The sequence below is a fragment of the Aulonocara sp. 'chitande type north' Nkhata Bay genome, linkage group LG11 (assembly GCF_057382095.1).
Source record: "Aulonocara sp. 'chitande type north' Nkhata Bay isolate Kocher_YH1m ecotype deep benthic linkage group LG11, A_spYH_male_GT1.1, whole genome shotgun sequence".
Lineage (NCBI taxonomy): Eukaryota > Metazoa > Chordata > Actinopteri > Cichliformes > Cichlidae > Aulonocara > Aulonocara sp. 'chitande type north' Nkhata Bay.
This window is the reverse complement of record NC_141354.1, coordinates 29,228,956-29,250,085: the sequence shown is the minus strand read 5'-3', so window position 1 is coordinate 29,250,085 and position 21,130 is coordinate 29,228,956. Positions and strand designations below refer to the sequence as shown.

General features: G+C 42.0%; 1 protein-coding gene across 4 annotated transcripts in view; it reads left to right on the top strand.

The window, feature by feature from the left end:
- galnt1 (UDP-N-acetyl-alpha-D-galactosamine:polypeptide N-acetylgalactosaminyltransferase 1) overlaps positions 1-20,714 on the top strand; it is a 56,913-nt gene extending 36,199 nt beyond the window's left edge. For 2 of the 4 annotated variants that reach the window (XM_086311903.1, XM_086311902.1), the window contains exons 5-15: positions 6,732-6,898; positions 7,492-7,619; positions 7,719-7,798; positions 8,158-8,328; positions 11,477-11,594; positions 11,928-12,108; positions 13,689-13,828; positions 13,927-14,025; positions 14,148-14,282; positions 18,156-18,293; positions 18,403-20,713. In XM_086311903.1, the coding sequence (XP_086168029.1) occupies positions 6,732-6,898; positions 7,492-7,619; positions 7,719-7,798; positions 8,158-8,328; positions 11,477-11,594; positions 11,928-12,108; positions 13,689-13,828; positions 13,927-14,025; positions 14,148-14,282; positions 18,156-18,293; positions 18,403-18,414 (1,369 nt within the window). In that variant the 3' untranslated portion in view covers positions 18,415-20,713. Of the gene's footprint in view, positions 1-6,731; positions 6,899-7,491; positions 7,620-7,718; positions 7,799-8,157; positions 8,329-11,476; positions 11,595-11,927; positions 12,109-13,688; positions 13,829-13,926; positions 14,026-14,147; positions 14,283-18,155 lie in introns of all 4 variants that reach the window. The other 2 variants (XM_086311905.1, XM_086311906.1) reach the window with 2 other exon arrangements.
- Positions 20,715-21,130: the final 416 nt, after the last annotated feature.

Here is a 21,130-nt window from a genome sequence, read left to right as displayed (position 1 = left end):
TGTCTGATCACATGCCCTTCCGCCAGGCAACGTAGTGCCGTACAACAGCGGAACAAACAAAACAAATCGTCTTACGATATGACAAAAATCACGGACAATCCACAGAAAAGCCGCACCTGACTAAAAGCCGCAGGGTTCAAAGCTTGTGCAAAAAGTAGCGGCTTATAGCCCGACAATTACGGTAAGCCATGCTGCAATGTTCCCTTTAAAGAGAAGCAGCTTTCTCCTGGGAACTAAATAAGCCATACTTATTTAGTCTTTTAGTAATTGTGCTGTCATGAACTTTAACATTCAGTATGCTAACTGAGGCCTGGAGAGTCTGAGATGAAACTCTTGGGTTTTTGCCAGTTTCTCTGAGCACTGGCACAGTTTGACCTTGGGGTGAATTGGCTGGGTATCCAGTCCTGGGAACATTGTACACACCTGAATGCTCCAGATCAACAACTCGAGTTGCTCACACTCACACTTGCTGATGATCAGTTAATCAAGTGCACCCATCTGCTATTTACACTCTTAATTCCTATGGAAGCAGTGAGGGTGTACCTAGTTCTTCACAGGATTGCGTGTGAATACCTGTGAAAATGTTCTTTTTGGGACTGCATGTGGTTTTAGAGCGATTCATTCATTCAAGGCTGCTGTTAAATCCAGCTGATGGTAAAGTGCTACCAGAACAGTTTTCATTAGCACATCACACAGGGATTTTTGTCTGATTGCTCACGGTCACAAAGAAGTAAAGCAGAGCCGTGCTTGTGTTTATTATATGTGTTGTAAAACTGCTTGACATAGCCAACCTAACAGTAATTGTGTCTTAATATTGCAATCAGTGAATGAAAGCACCATTCTGAGCACCTTTATTCTGCAAGGTTTCTGTAAAGTCATGAATGAACATGTGGTGACTGTGGGCAGTCATATTTACACAATTGCTGCCCATAAATAAATCCTAAACCCTGTCACAACAGCTAAAGCATCATTTTAGTGATGTAATGTTTTTTTCAACAACACTTTTATAATATAAGTTATGTGTGTAATTCATATATCATGTGAGCAGAATTTCAATGTTGACTGTGTCTGTGTGTGAGTGCAAGCGGTTTTAGGTTGAAGGTTGTTCAGTCTTCAGACAGGCAGACGATGTGCATCCAGCCAACAGCTGAAAAGATATGTAAAGGTTAGCTCAGGGAGGTGGAAAGCAGCCCCCCGCCCCACCCCCCGTCTTTTTTTTTTTTTTTTTGCTTCAGTAGAGGAACATGCATCAGAAATGAAGGTTTTTGGAGCGATGGAGAGGAAGACTGACTGAGAGGCGCAACAGTGACAGGAAGGGGCACATGCACAGTAGACAGGCAGGAGAGTAAGAGGACCTTGATCCGTGAAATGGGTTTTAGTCTTTGAGCGAGAGTTGATTACTAGGTGTGTTTTCACTCAGCCTTCCCCCCGTCTATCTGCTTTTCCAATTAGTAGATAAGACGGAGTCAATATCGTGCAAGGGAACGTGTGGCTGCGTGTGTGTAGGAGTGCATGCATTTGTGTCTATTTCACTGCGTATTTGTGTGTGGATCAGCAAGTTTAGGGAAACTGGCTGAATTCATCACAAATGAGGTTGTCATTAGCTGATACTTTAAAGGGGGGAAAAACTCACTTATGGTTTTTTAAGGCCCGAGCACTAACAGTGCGAAGGCCATATTGTAATTAATTTGTTGCATTATTATGTTTCTGTCAAATGAATCTGGGGATTTTACTTTAATAAACTCCTCATAGTTTAATGTAATCATCTTCATATTTGATCAGTCTTGAACTAAAGACTTTGGTCATGCTAAATTGTGAAGCTTTTGACTTTCTTTTGATTGCCGTGTCCGTGATGCAGTGGTGAGTTTTAGTCATTCAGCATTAAATTTTAATGTGTAATTCACACATAAATTGTCCAACTAGCCCCAAGCTTGACGTGATTTATAAGAGTTCATATATGACAGTATTTAACATGTTTTACACTCTGATCGAGGCAGGATCAGCGCATTAAATGTTGACCAGATAACCCTCAAAGAGTTGATGTTACGTTATTATGAGGGCTGTGAGTTTTTATTAAATGGTGGATCCGCTGGTGGCATTCCAGACTTTGATGTGCTGCCACGAGGAGCCAAAATAGTATAACTGAAATAGCTTTTGTTCAGTCTGTTCCAAACTTGACACTTAATAAGATTCAGACATCTATATCCCAATAGTCAATGATATTTTGAGCACCAGCTAGTGGGAACAGGAAATGTCAATTTTACTTTGATGAACTCCTCACAGGTTCACCATATTCACCTGAAAGGTTCTGCGAGTAAACTTCAAGTCTTCAGTTCAGCTCAGCTTTATTTCCATAGCACCAAATCACAATAGTTACATCAAGGCGCTTAAAGCCTTGATTATGCTTTAGTGTGAAGATTATGGCAGTCCACCCTAGGGCCATGGAAATTCTCCATGAATCACCTTTCAGGCAGTTTATATTTAATGGCTTTTACACGTCAGTGTGGCAAAATGGCTGTTTTGTGCCACCTACAATATTTCAGTGAAGCCACCCCAGCACCATATTTAATCTGCATTTATGTTGTTTTGTCTTAAGATAGACAAAAAGCCTGGAGCTTTGAGCCTTACCTTAGGCCCAACAGGAAGTCAGGCATTTTCAATGTAACATGCAGTCTTGGCAGAATTATGACCATTTTCTTGTCTTGGACTTTAACAAACTTGTGCAAGAGATTTAATTTGATGAGCTTTATATTTTGTCAGGTCACTCTAAAGGGCACCATGTAGTCGGCCAAGGAAATGATCTGGATCTTTTTTGTGCAGCAGGCCTCATGACATCCACACGCCCCGGCCGAAGATCGCTACTTTCTGACGTTACGGTCACGCCTGTGTGTGTGTAATTCTATATGTGTCTGGGTGGATTTACAGTATGTGAAAATACTTTTCATGACCACACCTTTCAGAAAAGATTTTTTTTTTGGTGATGACTACATTGTTGTTTTTGTTGTTTTTTGAGAATGCAGACTTTTATTGGTGTGTGTGTGTGTAATGTTGCAACAATAATGCTGTTTAATTAAAGCCAGCGCGCACGCCCATGTTTAAATATCCCCACAATTCCCTGCTTGAAGACGCAGCCTGTAACTCATTAGCTTGCTTTGCCGTTGCCAAATGTTGCTCCGCCACCCTGACTGTTCGAGTGCACAGGGCTCCCTACAATTGCTCTTTAAAAAAAAAAATGCTAATACAAATAAACATGTTTGCAACTGGCTGTGTATAGACACACGGTCTTCTTTTTCCTCTGCTACACACCAAAGATCATGCCTTAACTCATGTTTTTTTCATGTGAGCGAGAAATAATGAGCCGCCTTAGAAAAACATTAAAAGACTCAAAGGCTGTCTCTGTTTTTTACAGTGAATCATCTTGTGTGCTCATCGACCTCCCTATTTTCGAGCATACGAACATGCACACCCCAAACACTGAGAATTACTTCGTGTTTTTAACGTGCTCCACGGGCAGCTGCAGGAGAGAATACACTCTTGACCTCCTCTCCTCTGTCGCTCTTGCATTCCTTGAGTCAGAATCAACCGCAGAGAGAGCGAGGAAGCATTCCAGCGCTCAGGATGATCACAAGCAGGAGGGGGAGTTATAAAGATGGAGGAAATCAGATCCTATTCCATTTGGCTCTTGTAAGAGCTGAATTTGTTAGAGGAAGGATGTCGGGCTGCTTTCAGTTTCGTCCTCCAACACTTAGAAAACACTTAGAGTGTGAGACAGTTTTATATCGGGCTTGCATGCAGGTGTCATGGCAGGCTACGATTTTTGCTTGACCTACAGATGTGTGTACAGATGATTCGGTCTGCTCTAACTCTAACCAGGTGACCCACAAACCCATACTTAATATATGTTATTCACAGGGATTTTCGTGGAACATGTTGCTTAATTTTGGTAAACATAAACCTGTAAAGAAATTACTTAAAAAAAGAATATTGTATGTAGTATGAATAGGTAGTCCTCTATGCAGCATTTACTGTAGTCTGTGTAACACTGAAGTAAAGCAGTCAAGGCCAGCAGTAAGGAGTTTTAATGTGACCCCTAAACTGATTTTGATGGTTTTTATAAACTCAAGGCAACCTAAAACATAGTGGAAGAATTTCTGGAAATTCATTTTAAACGTTTATTTGTAGGAGCGGGTATCTGTGCTGCTTTGCAGCTAGTGCAATAAAACGTTATGAGCAAATAAAGGCAGCTACAGTGAAGAGACCGTGTTGGAGTAGCTACATCAAGCAAGAAGGCTGACAAGAAGACATCGGAAGGCTGATTTTCATACTGAACTGAAATCAACCTTGAAATTGTCAGATTTATTTAAACGGTGCAAACTTAGTGCCTAAATCCTAAAGCGTCAGACATACAGGCCAGAACTCAGCCGACAAAAGGTCCAATCCAGGGGACTGGATTGCTTTGCGAACTGGAAATTGCAGATAAGAAGAGAATAACTTTTTATTGTTTTGCACCAGGAAGTATTTTGTCATAAATCATTAGAAATGGATCAAGTCTTGAGGGAGATTGTCTGAACTGTTAATTTAATTGGAGCCAGAGGTCTGAATCATCATCAGTTTTACAGCCTGACAAAGACATTACCTATGGCCTGCCATGCCGCACTGAAGCGGGATGCTTCAGCCAAGGAGCCGTGCCCACACATTATTTTGATTTACGACAGGAGCGTTTCTTTGTAATGACAGTGGACTGACTGAACGTGAATCATCTGTTTTATAGCTGGATGGTTCATTAAGTGTGAGCCTTTTCAAAATATGTTTGGACTTTTTTGCACTAAAAGAAAGGGGCAAATCTGGGGGTGTTTTTTTTTTTTTATATATATAATTGGGTATTATGCAATGTTTTTACTGAGATCAAAGATCAAACTGCGTATGTGTGAGGCCCAGCCATGAACAGAAATAAGCTTGACACCTCGCCTAAGGAGTGTATACCTGACAATTTGACCATTTAAAATGAAGTGTTTCTCTGGAAATACTGTGGAGAGATATTTAAAAAGATGTGACTGTCTTCACTGTGCTAATATTTGTCGTCTTGTGCCTGTTGTCCTGTGTTAGACAACTGCATCCTTCACTGTCTCTCAGTAAGAGAGTTTGATGTGTGCACTCAACACTGCAACGAAAATGACTCGCACTCTAATTAATATCACTAATCAAGCGTGATCATGCTGACCCACTAATTCTGTCTTTCTCGGTCTAAATCTGGGGATTTACGCTCGGATACTCGTTTATTATTCACTCTCAGTTTTCTTTGAAGTTGATTACGATGATTTTTCACAAGAAGCAAAATAATGATCTGAGTGATTTTAGGACTGTCTAATGTGGTTTAGTTGATTTTTTTTTTTAACTCTTATATAAAGTCGATGTAGCTGCAGCTCTCACAGTCGCACAGAGCCCGGATTGTTATGTGTCTCCTAGGATTTTTCTTTTTCCTTTCTTTGTTCGGTCTCTGCAAGTTCATGTTTGTCTGTTTAAAATCAAGTCTGCGTTTTCACTTACTGCCTGTATTGTTGCCTTTTTTGAAGCCTTGTCTGCTTTTAGTTTTTGATGCATCTCGCACACCTTTTCTTTTTGCTCCTTTGTATTTTTTGTTGTTTCTGCTTCATGTTGTATGTTCAGCTGTTTCATCATTTGTGCTGTGCAGTTATGCCCTCTTGAATGAGCTTGCCTTGTGCTAAGCAACTTTGTATCATTCTACACACAAAGCATTTGGTGACATTGAAGCTTTTTGAAATTTAGAACTAATTAAAATAAGCAGACTGTAGATTAATAACTAATTTAAAATATAATTCAATCTCTGAAATAATGCCGTCTGTTTTATAGATACAAATTGTTATACATTGTATCAACCTTTTTCTAACCAGTTCCAAACTTTTTGGCCCAAAGTCTTTTAGAATACTGTAAATAAATGATGTACCAAGCTACTCTGACATCGTTCATTAGTTTTTCTTACTTCTGTTTTGGGTTGAGCGTTCTACTCTGAGCACCTCCCGAACAGACACCAGACACCATTTGAGCTCGTTTCTGCCTCTTCTGTCGGGAGTCTCATTCTCTCAGTCACTACCCACTGCCTGTGGCCTTAGGTAACAGTAGCAGCGTAGATCCCTAAATGGGCCAGACAAATATAAAATAACATCATGCTTGTTTGACCGTCACTTTAAACATTTGGCTTAGACCATTAACTCATGAGGAACATGTTTAATGAAGTATTAAACAACGTGAGACAATCTATTTTCTATTCTCTAATAGACTTCTTTTTGTCCATTAGGTTTATTTAACTTCTGCATTTCTGACTTCACTTTTCAGACCAAGAGTCTACATCTAAAAAAAATTGAAGGAGTTTCTTTTTGAATCATATCTGTTGTTCCAGAAGTAGATGAAAGCTTCAGGTTGATATCATATATTCTGTGTACAAGATTCTGGCTTTAATATCATGTCAGTTCTACTGTATGTCTTCTGGACCAGTTCTGTTGTGGCATCTCTTTGAGAGATGCAGTTAGTTAATAGCATGTCTCTGGGCCTTCTAAGTTTTTCTTTCTGCTTTAATTCATATGGGTAGCAGACCAAACTTGCAACCAAAGATTTATATATGTAGAAATATGCTTGTAAATATTCTTGTATTCTTGCAGCATGGAGTTGACCCTTTTGATTATTTTTTCTATGTTTTTGATTACTCGCTTTAGGTGCAAGAACAAGTTATACCCCGATAATCTTCCTCGCACCAGCGTTGTGATTGTATTTCACAACGAGGCGTGGACCACGCTGCTGCGAACCGTCCACTCCGTGATTGACCGCTCTCCACACACACTGCTGGAGGAGATTGTTCTGGTGGATGATGCCAGCGAGAGAGGTAAACTCACACACACGCACAGTAACACTCACTGCAGATAATTCCTTCAGTCTCTCTCTAGTTTGAGGCTTAGCCTATTTTTTAGAGCTATGATTTTTGCTGGATTCTGCGTAGGTAGATGTTTTTGCACATGTGTGTATGTGCCTGTGCTGGTGCCCAAGAGAGAGTCAGTGCATGTATGAGGGCTGTGTGTGCCACTCCACCCTGTGCAATACTGTTAATCCCTGTTTGGGGGAGATTAGGTCTTTAATTTGCCAGACGCAGGGATTACACTCTGTTATTACCCTCAATCCCCCACCCCAACCAACTACCACCAGCAGAAGCAACCTTACGAGACCTCAGGTTAGATGGTGCAGGTCACGGATTGTGTGTTTATGTTTGCACTTGTGTTCAAGCTGATGGAGAAGCTCCTAGCAGGTACAAGAGGTATCGTATGAGAAGGCCACATACGTGAAAGAAAGCACGCAAGCGCACAGTTATCTCTGATCCCTGCTGCTACAAATGGAGTGGGTTGGAGGAACAGCTTGTAATCCAGCTTTTGTTTTGTAGGCGCCTGTTTTGCATTCTTATCTGTTTATATATGCATTTATTAGATTTCCTCAAACAGCAGTTGGAGAGGTATGTGAGAAAATTGGAAGTCCCCGTCAGAGTCGTGAGGATGGAGCAGCGGTCCGGGCTCATCCGCGCACGCCTCAAGGGAGCGTCTATCTCCACTGGCCAGGTGTGTGCGCATGTCCACATATGAGACATCCACAGCAACTGCTCTCCATATTGTGTTTGCACTGTAGATTTGTCTTATGTTTTCCCTCCATGTTCTCAGGTCATAACCTTTCTGGATGCTCACTGTGAATGCACAACAGGATGGCTGGAGCCTCTGCTTGCCCGCATCAAACAAGACAGGTAAGGCACACAAACACGAAAGATACGCAGACCATTGGCAAGCCTGGAAAAGAAAATCAATAAAGTATTGTTGAGCCTGCAGGGGGCTTGCCCTTTTGTTTATCTTACGCTTAATTACTCATTCTCTGTTTACTGCTACCCGTAAGCAGGTATACACACACACTCACACCAGCACATGGAGAAAACGCACAGGGTTTACAAAGGTGTAATGAGAGATGAGTGACAGCTGGTGAGAAGTTGGTTCTGGAGGTGACACATCTTGCAGATGAGCTTTTAGCCTTGGTTGATGTCCACCCAGGGTTATGAACAGCAGGTTGATGTACTGTGTTTGTGTGCTGATGTCTTTCTGTTTACTGTAGGAAAACAGTGGTGTGCCCCATTATCGACGTTATCAGCGATGATACCTTTGAGTACATGGCAGGCTCTGACATGACATACGGAGGATTCAACTGGAAGCTCAACTTCCGCTGGTACCCTGTCCCTCAAAGGGAGATGGACCGACGCAAAGGAGACCGCACGCTGCCTGTCAGGTGGGTGGTACACACAGCAAGATGAGTCTTTAAATTTCATTGCTATTATCCTTTTCATACTTATAAAACAGACTGACAGCAGTTTCTATGCTTCAAGTTAAGTCTTTTCATTTTACCAAAGGACATCTATGACCCTGGGCTAGTCCTGACCTAACTAAATTCTGCAGAGAGGCCCTTAAATCTTACCCTTTGATCCATGTAAACTATTACTTTTGCCATACAGTCACAGCTGATACCACAGTCCTCCTACTGCAACCCTCCATCCTTTGAAACAGTTTGCTCCATCTTTCAACCTGAAAATGAGTCCGACACTCAAAAGCCACTAAATTTGGTACACCCCATCAGAATAGGGAGAAAGGGTGATTTAAGTGACTTTGAAGGAGTATCTGCTAAACCACCATCTGGTTTACACAATATAGAGCAAAAAGGAGAAAACGGTGAGTTTAAATTATCTGGGGAAAGTGCCTTGTTGTTGCCAGAGGTCAGAGGAAAATAGACAGACTGCTTTGAGCTGATAGGAAGGCAACAGTAACTCAAATGACTAAGGTATTTTGGAAGATATGCAGAAGAGCATCTCTGAATGAAGCAGATGAGCTGCATCAGCAGAAGACAACACCGGGTGCAACTCCTGTCAGCTAGGAACAGGAAACTGAGGTTACAGTTTGCTTGTGTTCACCAAAACAAGATTGGAAGATTGGAAAAATGTTGCCTGGTCTAATGAGTCTCACTTTCTGCTATGACATTCAGTTGATGATAGGATCAGAATTTGGTCTGAACAACATGAAAGCATGGATCTATCCTGTCTTATATCAGCATTCAGGCTGCAGGTGGTGATGTAATAGTGTGGCAGATGTTTTCTTGGCAAACTGTTTTCCCTTTAGTACCAACTAATAATCATCAAAAACCAAAGCCTACATGAGTATTGTTGCTGATCATGTCCGTCCCTCTATGACCACAGTCTACCTATGCTCTCATCACTGCTTCCAGCAGTTCACGATAGTATATTGCGGCATTAAAGCCAAAAGTTTATTTTGTGCAATTGCATATGGACACGTTTACACACAGGAAGCAGTTATCTTTTCCAAGTTGCAGTTGATGAACACAGGTTACCGTTTCAGGATACTAGTTTATTTCTGTATTTCACACTCGCTTTTGTCAGGCACAAAGACACAGAAACAGCACAGCGGTTGAAAGCAAACAGCAAAGTGTTTTTTTTTTTTTTTTTTAATCTTTCTTATCATGACTCAAAGGATAGATAAGCCTCATCCCGTTCATAGATGTTTTAAACACTGACACCTGCTTTTACGTAGAGAAGGAGCCACCCAGGACCTCTGCTCACACTGTGAGCTCCTGGCTGCCCAGTTCTGCATAAAACTCACTGATTGTGATATGTCGCCTAAAGGCCTTTACATTCTTTAATCAGAAACACTTAGGCACTGCGCCTAAGCCTTCCTATAGCAGACAAAAATCCTGAACTCTTTATCTTTTTCAATCCCTGTTTATTCTATGGCTGCTACAACAGTGTATATGTTACCATTCAGTTTGCTGCTGCAGTTCATCATAAGAGGTTCTCAAGGCAGGAATACTGAAAGAATAGAGTGAACTTTCCACTTCTGTTCAATGCAAGATGTTTATGTAAGATTGTGTTTTTTGTTTTGAGGGGCTTTTTTTGTTGTTTGTAGACCTTGGAACTAAAATCAAGAGCTTATTTTTGCCTGTCTATCATCTCTTTTTCCTGCTCTTGTTTCTAAGCATGCTTGATGCCAATATTCAAGGTCACACACACACACACACACACACACACACATAATGTAGCTTATGTAACACCCCGCGCCCCCGATTTCGGTTGTTTTTCTCAGTTCTGCTTGACAAAATTTTCCTCAGGGTGTCTTTTAAGTGGCCTAAAAAACAAAACTGGGTTGTTGTGTCAGGGCAGAAAATTAATTTCCACTAATGACACGATTTACATAAAAACCCTGTTCTGCCACAGAGCACTTTCACATTATTGCACGTATGGAGTTTGCAGAATGAAAAAAACTGTAACGAATAATGCTGATGTGGTTTCAAGCTTCCACGCGTGCATTTGCTGGGGGAATTTCTCTTCATTAGACGATGCAAACTGCAGGTCTTTTGCTGTCACTCTCTGAGGAGCTGCATATCTTGACAGCAGAGGAGGAAATCAGCAGCTAAGCTAGTTATTATGGGCTCATCTACCTTGTAATTTACGGCAATGTGCAGAAGTCTACTCACTTGGGAAGGTTGTATTTGCCACTGTTGGACTTTAAAAAAATACAACAAACAGAAAAGATCTGAAGAAATTCTCTGAACTTGCTAAATGTGTCATTTTGATATTGTATGCTTCAAACACAAAGCTGAGTATTACCTGCCTTTTGATGCTTTATACAGTGGCAGTGTTTGTTTATTTCAGTCTTGTGATATGTTGAGATGATGAACCACGCTTTTATGTACGTAAGGGCCGGTCCCTGTTTAGATAAATGACTTTAATTAGAATCCAGGATTTGCTGTAAATTAGTGGGTTTTCTTTGTTTTACTGCGACGTGTTTGAGTGTCGTAGAAAAAAGTGATTTATTGTAAGCTGGGGCATTTAGAAAGCTTTGATATCTCTTCAGGAAAAAAGGAAAGGATACATAGATCTGTTGTGTTGGCTTCGTCGTTATTGTCTTTTGTTATAAAGCCACATTTTACGAACTGTTTGACGAACTGTTTTTCCATTTCTGGGTTGCTTATTATTTCCCGCTCTTAGCCAATTGCTGGTCATACACCATCAATCTGTGCACGTTCAGGATATGTTTGTCTGTTTGTGTTCTTGTAAGAGATTTTAAGCAAAAGCGAAAACAGGCAGTGGAGAAGAATAAGCTCTAAAGAGGAGGAAGCCGTTCTGTAAGCGGGAGGGAAAATGGAAAGCGGTCTCGAGGCCGTTTAACTCTGACATGACTGTCACAGCAACAGAGAAGAGAGGAGAAAAAACAGGAAATCAGCAAATAACAGGGAGTGAGAGGAGTGAAATATAAAACCCTGATGGAATGTGTACATACTGGATGACCTTTAAAAGGCCGGCCGTCAGTGATTTAAGTGGCACTAACCTGCCTTTCTCCTAATTTACCTTTTCTCTGATGTCTCTGTTCAGGACTCCCACCATGGCAGGCGGCTTGTTCTCCATAGACAGAGATTATTTCCAGGAGATTGGCACATATGACGCAGGCATGGACATCTGGGGAGGAGAGAACCTGGAAATCTCTTTCAGAGTGAGTGAACACACCCACTGACAACTGACATGACTCTATTCTTCCATTCAGAAGTGTCAGCTAGGGTTCAAAAACACACACAGATGTTACACCTCTAGATTGACTTCACTGAATAAATTGTTGACCTGACTAAGACTTCGTCAGACGTCATCCCGGCTGGCGTCGAGTCAAATTTATTCAGACTGGCACAGCACAGCCGGGACCAGTCTGCGTCATCCATCTCCCAGCTGAGTTCACTGGTCTGTCTTAGCTCGTTCAGCGCCCAGGACTTACAGTGTGTCTACTCTGCAATTTATTCTCTAAATTAGTGTTGACAAGGCTTGTTTCTCATAGATTTGGCAGTGTGGCGGGACGCTAGAGATTGTCACGTGCTCTCACGTGGGTCACGTCTTCAGAAAGGCGACGCCCTATACGTTTCCCGGAGGAACGGGACAGATCATCAACAAAAACAACCGGCGTCTGGCAGAAGTTTGGATGGACGAATTTAAAAACTTCTTCTACATCATCTCTCCTGGTGAGTTTTGCCACATTTTGTGTGTTTGTGTGTGCGCGTGTTTGCGTTCATGTATGTGCTCGTGTGTGGAGGTTAATCTCTGTGACAGGTGTGATCTATCCATTAACCCGCTGACTGCGTGATATTGCAGTGGTGACCCAACAGTGCAGGATGGGGGGAGGCGGGGAGTAATTTCACGCTACAAAGCATGCGTTAACTTGCATGAACACACACACACACACAAGCTTGCAGCAGAAAAGCAACCAAAAGAGAAGCAGAGCTACTGAAATGAAGAATATTTTTAGATGCGAAGCACCTCATGGAACACATTTATACCTCTCTCACTTTTGTTGACAGGGGGCGCTCTTCTGTCTTTCTTACGCTTGTTTCAATAACCTGACCAGTTGTATAATAGAGGTCTTACAGAGCTGGAAGAAAGCATCAGCCCTAATTAGATCAGTTCCCGGGCATAACAATGAGATCATAATTCAGTTCTGTTTTATTGAGTTTTATTTATATATCACCAAATCACAGCAACAGTGGCCTCAAGGCGCTTTATATTGTAACACTACAGTAATAGAGAGAAAACCCCAACAATCAGACGGCCCCTATGAGCAAGCACTTGACAATAGTAGGAAAGGAAAACTCTGTTTAACAGGAAGAAACCTGCAGCAGAACCAGGCTCAGGGTGAGGCAGCCATCTGTTACGAGTTGGAATTAGACAAGGACAGAAGAGAGACACAGATTAATAATAACTAAGAATTAAATGCAGAGTGGTGTATAAAGAAATAGAGTGGAAAAAAGTGATTAAAGTTAAGAAGAAACACTCCAGCCCTAACTATAAGCTTGATCAAAAAAGAAAGTTTTAAGCCTAATCTTAAAAGCAGAGAGACTGTCTGTCTCCTGAATCCAAATTTGATGAGCTTTTAACCTGAATGGATACATGAAAGCACAGATATAAGGGAAAGTTATAGTTGTAATAGTGGCCCAAAGTTAAAAGACAAAGCTAATAATTGAAGTAATTGAGTGCATGATTTCCCATGGTCCCGTCCTGCTGACTGAGTATGTAAAGGTACTGTACTGAAAAAACAAGAAGTGGACTGTCTTGCTAGACGGGCCAGACTTCACTGAATTCAAGCCAAAGGGCCGCACCGTTTCTAAACACAATTCAATCATAACTCAACAAAATGATATGAGTAGCATCTCAGCGTTACAGGGTTTTTGTTTTTTTATTTGTAAGCATAAAACACATAAGTAGAAACTGGACCTCCACAGTGTGCTAGCTCCATTTTCGATGTAGTTACTATCAGTTATTATATGAAAAAGATGATTGACCTCCATTGCTCTTCATCAGGCACTGTTGTTGTCATTGTTGGGTCATTTTCAGCCCAGGTGTTACAACTTACAGTATTTCATGTTCTTTTCCAAAAAAAAAAAAAAAAGCGATTTAGCAGTTTTGAACGTTTGGCTGCTTCAGATCAGCATGTGGGTTTTTTCTGCTCAATCCTAACACAGTTTAAATAAAGCTTATACACACGGGGGGAATGGCAGCATGCAGTGTTTTGTTTGACCTTTTTGTGTGTGTGTGTCTGCGTGTCCAGGTGTGACCAAAGTAGACTACGGTGACATCACGTCTCGCACTGCTCTGAGGCAAAAGCTTCAGTGTAAACCCTTCAGTTGGTACCTGGAGAACATCTACCCTGACTCCCAGATCCCTCGGCATTATTACTCCCTGGGAGAGGTACACTCGCTCACACAAGCAACACTTGAATCTGTATGGATCAAACGGTGTGGGTGTATATTCAAGCAATGAACCTGCTTCCTGTGTGTTTGGCTCAGATCCGTAATGTGGAGACTAACCAGTGTCTGGACAACATGGCCCGCAAGGAGAACGAGAAGGTCGGCATTTTCAACTGTCACGGGATGGGAGGCAACCAGGTAACAGAGAAATAACAAAACGCTGTAACTACACATGAATTAAAGTGTAAATGTTGATCACTGTTGACATCAGAGTTATTCTCGGCACAAAAAGAGAGAAAGTCTGTGGGTGATGTGTGCAGGTTTTCTCCTATACGGCCAACAAGGAGATCAGGACAGATGACTTGTGTCTAGACGTGTCCAAGCTAAACGGACCCGTCATGATGCTCAAGTGCCATCACCTCAAAGGCAACCAGCTCTGGGAGTACGACCCTCTGGTAAGTGGAAGACATAATAAAAAACGCATTTTCTCAAAGTGATTCTGAAAAGCTGGTTAATATGTTCATCACCTGGACTGTTAGAAGTCATTATTATCATCTTATTATAAAAGCAGCCTGAAAAGCCTTCAGTTAAACCACAACACTACAGTTAAAGATCATATTTCTCCCATATTAGCTTCTCTTCAAAGTTTAAAATCTTCCTGTTCATGTATAAAACCTTGAACAATCAAGGTTTTGCCTACTAGGGGTAATTCTTATTTCTTTTTTCTGAACTGAGGGGTTTCTGTCAGATTTCATATTTATGCCTGCTTCCAAAATAAAACAACAGCCAATGAGGGTGATCTCTGCCTGTACAGCTTACCTGGGCTACCAGTGGGAAAAACATTTCTAATGGTCGACAGAGCATTTCTGTAGGTTTGGAAACTCTACATTAAGGGTACAGAGGAGGTCATCAGATGTTGTCTTTTTGTGAAAACTGGAAGCTGGTGTCAGGTGACCCTGAAGACTTCCTTAATTATGCAGCAACAGGCCTAGGATGCTGGGAGGTTCCCATGATGCACTTTGTCTTCTTCACCACTGCTGTATTTAATCATTAGTAATTATTAAACTCTGGTTCTCTCCCATAGTGTGTCCTTCGTCCTGCCTCTCTCTTTCCTTCTCCCTGACTGTTGGGGTTTTCTCCTGAATGCTGTAGGGTCGTACCATTATACTGTAGGTTTATAGCTTACAGTATAAACACACTGAGGTTATTGTTATTGGGAGTTGGTGCTATATAAATAAAACTGAATTAAATTGAATACTGTGAGCTCTCACAAAGGTCTTGACAGGCACAGAAAATAGTTCATTTACAGCAGGAAAACCTAGGACGTTAAATTCCCTTCCAACTGTATTTTTAAGGCACTTTAAAACAACAACGGCTGACACAGTGATGTATATTAGAAATAAATAAAATAGAAAGACAATAAAATATAATGGGCACAGCTCTGCTCTGCTGTGCTCTGCGACACACTGTCGACCTGTCCACGGTGTACTCTGCCTCTCACCCTTTGGTAGCTGGGATAGGGCACAGCCCACCCAGCACGATAAACAAGGATGGATGGACAGTAAAATGGAACTAAAGGGTGCAAAACGACACAAGTAAAAATGACCATCATACAATAAAAAGCAAATGAGATCAATGTGTCACACTGGGTCAAAGCCCAAAGGGTATAGACAGTATATTGTTGGGCAGTGTAGCTTCCTGTGAGGGTCCCGGGTCTGAAACCTAGTGAGTTTTGAGGTTTATGGACTTTGTAGTTTTATGTTTCTTGGTTTTGTTTGAGTTTACATTCATGCAATTTTTCCATTGTTCTGTTCTTAGTGTAGTTAGTCTCTAGTTTTGTATATTTTCTCTTTTGTGTCAAGTCTTCATCACCCCTCTTGTTAGGTTTGTTTAGTGTTCAGTTTTACTTCCCCCAGTCTCAGTTCCCCCCTGTGAGTTTCAGTTGTGTTCCCCACGTGTTTCCTCTCTGCCCCAATCACCCTTCTCTGTATTTATAGTTGCAGTCTTCCTCTTTGTCGTTGTCTGATCGTCTGTTTATCCCTGGTTTTGCTCTGTGTTCCTGTTCCTTTCCCTCATTAGCCTGTATTCCCCAGTGTAGACTGATTTTTAGTTCCTAGTTTTCCAGTTTTCCACTTTTTGTTTACCTTTTGCATTCAATACCAGCTCACTCTAAGTTCACCTGTGCCTGCGTCCTGCCTCTTCACAACATGTAGTCTCACAGAGCCTATTTAAATTGCAAAGACAATTTAGTCCATTAAGATAAGATAAGATAAGATAAGATAAGATAAGATAAGATAAGATAAGATAAGATAAGATAAGATAAGATAAGATAACTCTTTATTGTCATTGCACAGTCATACATAGTACAGTAGTACAATGAAATGGAAAAACTGTCCTACGTCGGCACTACATATAACACAACACGACACGATATGACACATCACAACGTAACAAACAACACAACACAGTATATTAACTTAGTATAAAAAAGAAGAATAAGTGTATGTGTATTGCACACTGTTATTATTGCACATTAATTATTATTGCACCTTGTTATAAATATAAATATTATTGTTATCGTTTTAAACATTGTTACCTCCCCCTAAAAAGTCCAGGGAGGTATCCAGTCAGGTCAGCTATTTACATTGATCAGGGCTATTGCCCTGTTGTAAAAGCTGTCCTTGAGTCTATTTGTTCGGGACCTCAGCAGCCTGAACCTCCTGCCAGACGGCAGCAGCTTAAACACCCGGTGTCCTGGGTGTGTGCAGTCCCGTAGGATGCTGCGTGCCCTCTTGAGACAGCGAGTGCTGTACAGGTCCTTCAGGGAGGGAAGAGGATGTCCAATGATTTTTTGGGCCATGTTGATGACCCTCTGGAGTGCCTTTCTGTGTGCTGTGGTGCAGCTGGAGAACCACACACCGATGCAATATGTCAGCACACTTTCAATGGAGCAGCGGTAGAAGACGGTCAGCAGCTCCTTCTTCAGGTCCATTTTTCTGAGGATTCTCAGAAAGTGGAGACGCTGTTGGGCCTTCTTTAAGACCGCAGAGGTGTTAGAGCTCCATTGGAGGTCTGTGTCTATGTGCACACCCAGAAACTTGAAACTGGAGACCCTTTCCACGCACTCCCCGTTGATGCTGACAGGCTGCAGCTCAGACTTCCTCCTTCTGAAGTCAACTACCAGTTCTTTTGTTTTGGTGGTATTGAGGTCCAGGTTGTTGTCTGCACACCAATCTGACAGCCTCTGAACTTCAGCTCTGTATGCAGTCTCATCTCCCCCTGAGATGAGCCCCACCACAGTGGTATCATCTGCAAACTTGATGACTGTGTTGTCTGGGTGTGAACTAACACAGTCATGTGTGTACAGAGTGTACAGTAGGGGACTCAGTACACAGCCTTGTGGAGAGCCGGTGTTGAGGCTGAGGGCTGAGGAAAGATGAGGCCCCACTCTAACTCTCTGTACATGGTCTGAGAGGAAGTCTCTGATCCAGCGGCAGGTGGTGGAAGGAAGTCCAATTTCCAGCAGTTTATCTATTAGTCTGTCCGGGAGTATCGTATTGAAAGCAGAGCTAAAGTCAACAAAGAGCAGCCTGGCGTAACGGCCCTGCACTTCCAGGTGAGAGATGGTGGTGTGGAGCGTTGTAGCAATGGCATCTTCAGTTGATCTGTTAGCTCTGTATGCAAACTGGAGCAGGTCGAGTGTGGGTGGCAGGCAGGACATGATGTGACGTCGGACCAGTTTCTCAAAGCACTTCATTATAACAGGTGTTAGAGCAACTGGTCGGTAGTCGTTGAGGCTGCTAATGTTAGTACGCTTTGGCAGTGGCATTACCAAGGAGCCGCAATAGAAAATGCTCTGAAAGTTATAAAAGCTCATTCTGATTCTTTCAGAATGAGCTTTTTCCAAAGCTGGAAAATGCAATATAAACAAACAAATAGTCACATTGTTAAAAATGCAAATTAATGTTCAGGTAAATTCACATAAACACGCTGCTTTGCAGCAGTTTACAGTTAACTGTGAGCAAATCTATCAAAATGGATTTTAAATTAAAATATAAATAATGAATCTTTTCTAATCCCAGTGCACGTAATTCAACCTAGCATCATTTCTTGCCACAGTTTGGAGATATATCATCGTTGACTCGTTACCCAACCCAACCACAGCATTTACACCACAGAGAGCTAAAACTGAGCCTCATAGACTCGCACAGCAGAATTTGATATTCAAAGTATAACAAAGTCCATGTGCTGTTTTAACCAAAAAGACATTTACATGTTCCTTTAAATGAACCTTTCTAAAGAGTGATTTGTGTTTTTGTGCTGTGCAGAAGCTGACCCTGATCCACGTCAACAGTAACCAGTGTCTGGACAAGGCCAGCGAGGAGGACAGCCAGGTGCCCAGCGTCAGAGACTGCACGCACACACGCTCCCAACAGTGGCTGCTCCGCAATGTCACACTACCAGAGGTCTTCTGACCACACTCCTCACACTTCCAAATGCGCACATTCACACACACAGCGGCCCAGAATAAGAAATAAAGGCGAACGGATGTGATTTTTTTTTTTTTTTTTCCAGCACCAGGAATGAAAAAGACTTCCCTACACTGGGATTTGGGAAGGAAGGAGGACAGATTGGACGGTACTACCTCTGCCGGACGTCAGAGGGAGGAGTGCGTACAAGCCTCCTTAAAGCGAGAAGAGAGAAAAGCCTCCCTCTGAGAGAGACGATGGCTGTTGTTTTACATTCATTTTGTTTTGGGGGTTTTTTTAAAGAAAAAAGAGATTTTAACCGCGGAGAGTTGACTCGCTCACATGCGCGAATACGAGGAACTAACTGGTGGAGTCATCACAGCTTCCCCCGGACAAAGCAGTCCACCGCTCAACTCATCACTTAACGTTTACTGACTGCCTCTTACGAGAGTGTGTGCACTTATTTGTGTGTGTGTGTGTGTGTGTGTGTGTGTGTGTGTGTGTGTGTGTGTGTGTGTGTGTGTGTGTGTGTGTGTGTGTGTGCGCGTGTACTGAGATGAATGTATGCTTTGAGAAGGGGACTGAATTCCTTGTTGATTTTCTTTCTTTTTTCATGTTTGTTTTATTTAATTTTTTATGGATTTTGAAAATGTACTCCTGTGAAGAAGGTTGTGCACGTGTGCATGTGTGAGAAGCTGTGATGTGTGTGTGTGTGTGTGTGTGTGTGTGTGTGTGCGTGTGCGTCAGAGCCAGTCCTATGGTCTTGCAGCAGTGTGTGTCTCCCTCTGGTGTTACAGTTTAGCATTTCATCTTACAGGCTGACGCCTCCGTGCAGAGGGACGACGCATACACACAAAAAAACAAACAAAACAAGAAAGCGATCACGAGGACCCGACGTCTGCCGTCAGCAGAAATCTAGAGATAGAGAATTATGATGTTTGTGATATCTTAAGATTTCTATGTCCAGTTTTTACATGGCTTGTCTGTTTCTACTGTTTCAGTAACCCTAGTTTGTCTGTACGTCTCTGTTGTCTTTAAAGATATTTAACATAGAGCTAACACACACACACACACACACACACACACACACACACACTCAGAGGATACATGAGTCTGTTACTGATGTTCACTGCCTATTGTAGTGTTCAACCACGTGGATCTCCCCAGTAAGGCACTACATTGCCACACATAAACACACAGACAGACACACATGCTGTATACATATAGGAAAAAGGCTGCCTAAGCCTGATACTTCAGTCCATTTTTGTCATATCGTCTTCTCAATGACCTCTTAAAGAAAAACAAAAACACTCCAAGGGCTTCTTTCCTCCAGCGGAGTGTGTGGATGTTTGCATTTGTGTGGGTGTGAGCGTGTGTTTCTTCAGTACTAATCCCTGTTTACTAGAACAAACGGCACTCCGATTCCTCGCTATTGGACGAGCAAGCACCCGTAGCGTAGACTGGCAGCAGATTAGCATACCCCTGCTTCCTCCGCCGTACTAAAGGAGCAAAACGCTGTTATTTTTTACACAGAGCCGGGTTCCCTGCACTCCCCCTGCGGACATATCTACAGCAGGAACGTGGCACCGCTATGAGAATTAATCAGGGACAGAATAAAAGCTGTAGAGAGCCAAAAGGAGGGAAAGGGTTGAACTGTGTGATTACAGAGAGCACAGCAGATGACATATCTTAATCCATTACTACATTTCTCTCACTTGGCAAGCGCACCTGCAGCATTTCACTATTCATATCTCAGTCAGAGGTAGACAGCGTGTCTTTTTCATTTCCACTATCACGCCTTCTTTATTCTTATTCTTTGTTTTTTTGTTGTTGTTTTTTTTAATCGCTTCTGCCGCTGCGAGTCAGGGCACCAGAGGTGATTTCAAAAAAGGATTTTTAAACATTTCAGCTTCCTCCAATGGAGGAAGGGTTTACACAAAGGACACGACATCAGTTCATCTTCGCCATGGACATGGCAGTGAGTGGAGGCCATCAACAGGTTGTTTTTTTGGGGGTTTTTTTCATGTCTGATCGAGTGACTGTGGTGAAGACGTGAGAGTTTTTTTGATTGTAGGACAGACGGGGGAGCGTATCGATTGTTCTAAATTCGGGAGTCGGGTTAAGGGGTGGGTTTGAAATGAACTGACATGTCCAGGCTTCCACACTGAGCTGATCCAAATGTAGAAAATAAAAGTGAAAACGTTTACAGAAAACTTTGAGGTGCCTGGTGATTTCTGCCTCCTTCTGTCTCCACAGACGCACCACAAACCCTAACCCTTAATTACGTAGCCCAACCAATACTGAACTTTTACAATGATGTTTATAACCGAGAGTTTAAAAACATCTAGCACTTAATTAAAAAGTAAGTGTGCAGACGCTCAGTAATGTCATAATTACATATACAAAAATGGAGGTTCGTTGTCTGTGTCTTGAAATTTGTGTCTACGGTTGGTCTCCCCTGCCAAAACACATTTTTATTTACTTTAATATATTTCTTTTTTACTTTATAAAAAAGTGGCTTTTTTTAATTGCTTTGAATTGTGTATTGCAGTTTATTCTTATGATGCTTTTCCTGATCACTGGAATATTCCATTGCTCGCCATGTGCACCGTACAAATAACTCACTTGTGTGAAAAGGCAGGTAATAACTTGTGGGATCTTAAGCGCCAGCTGCTTTTTAAATTCCTCACGTTCCCCAAACTAAAATGGCACAGGAGTTCAAACTTTGGACACATTGCACAGTACTGTATTTTGCACAAACTGCTGTCCACAACGATGAGTTCACTGTACTTCTTACTGTTAAACTGAGGAAATCTCGGGTCCTGGTAGTCATG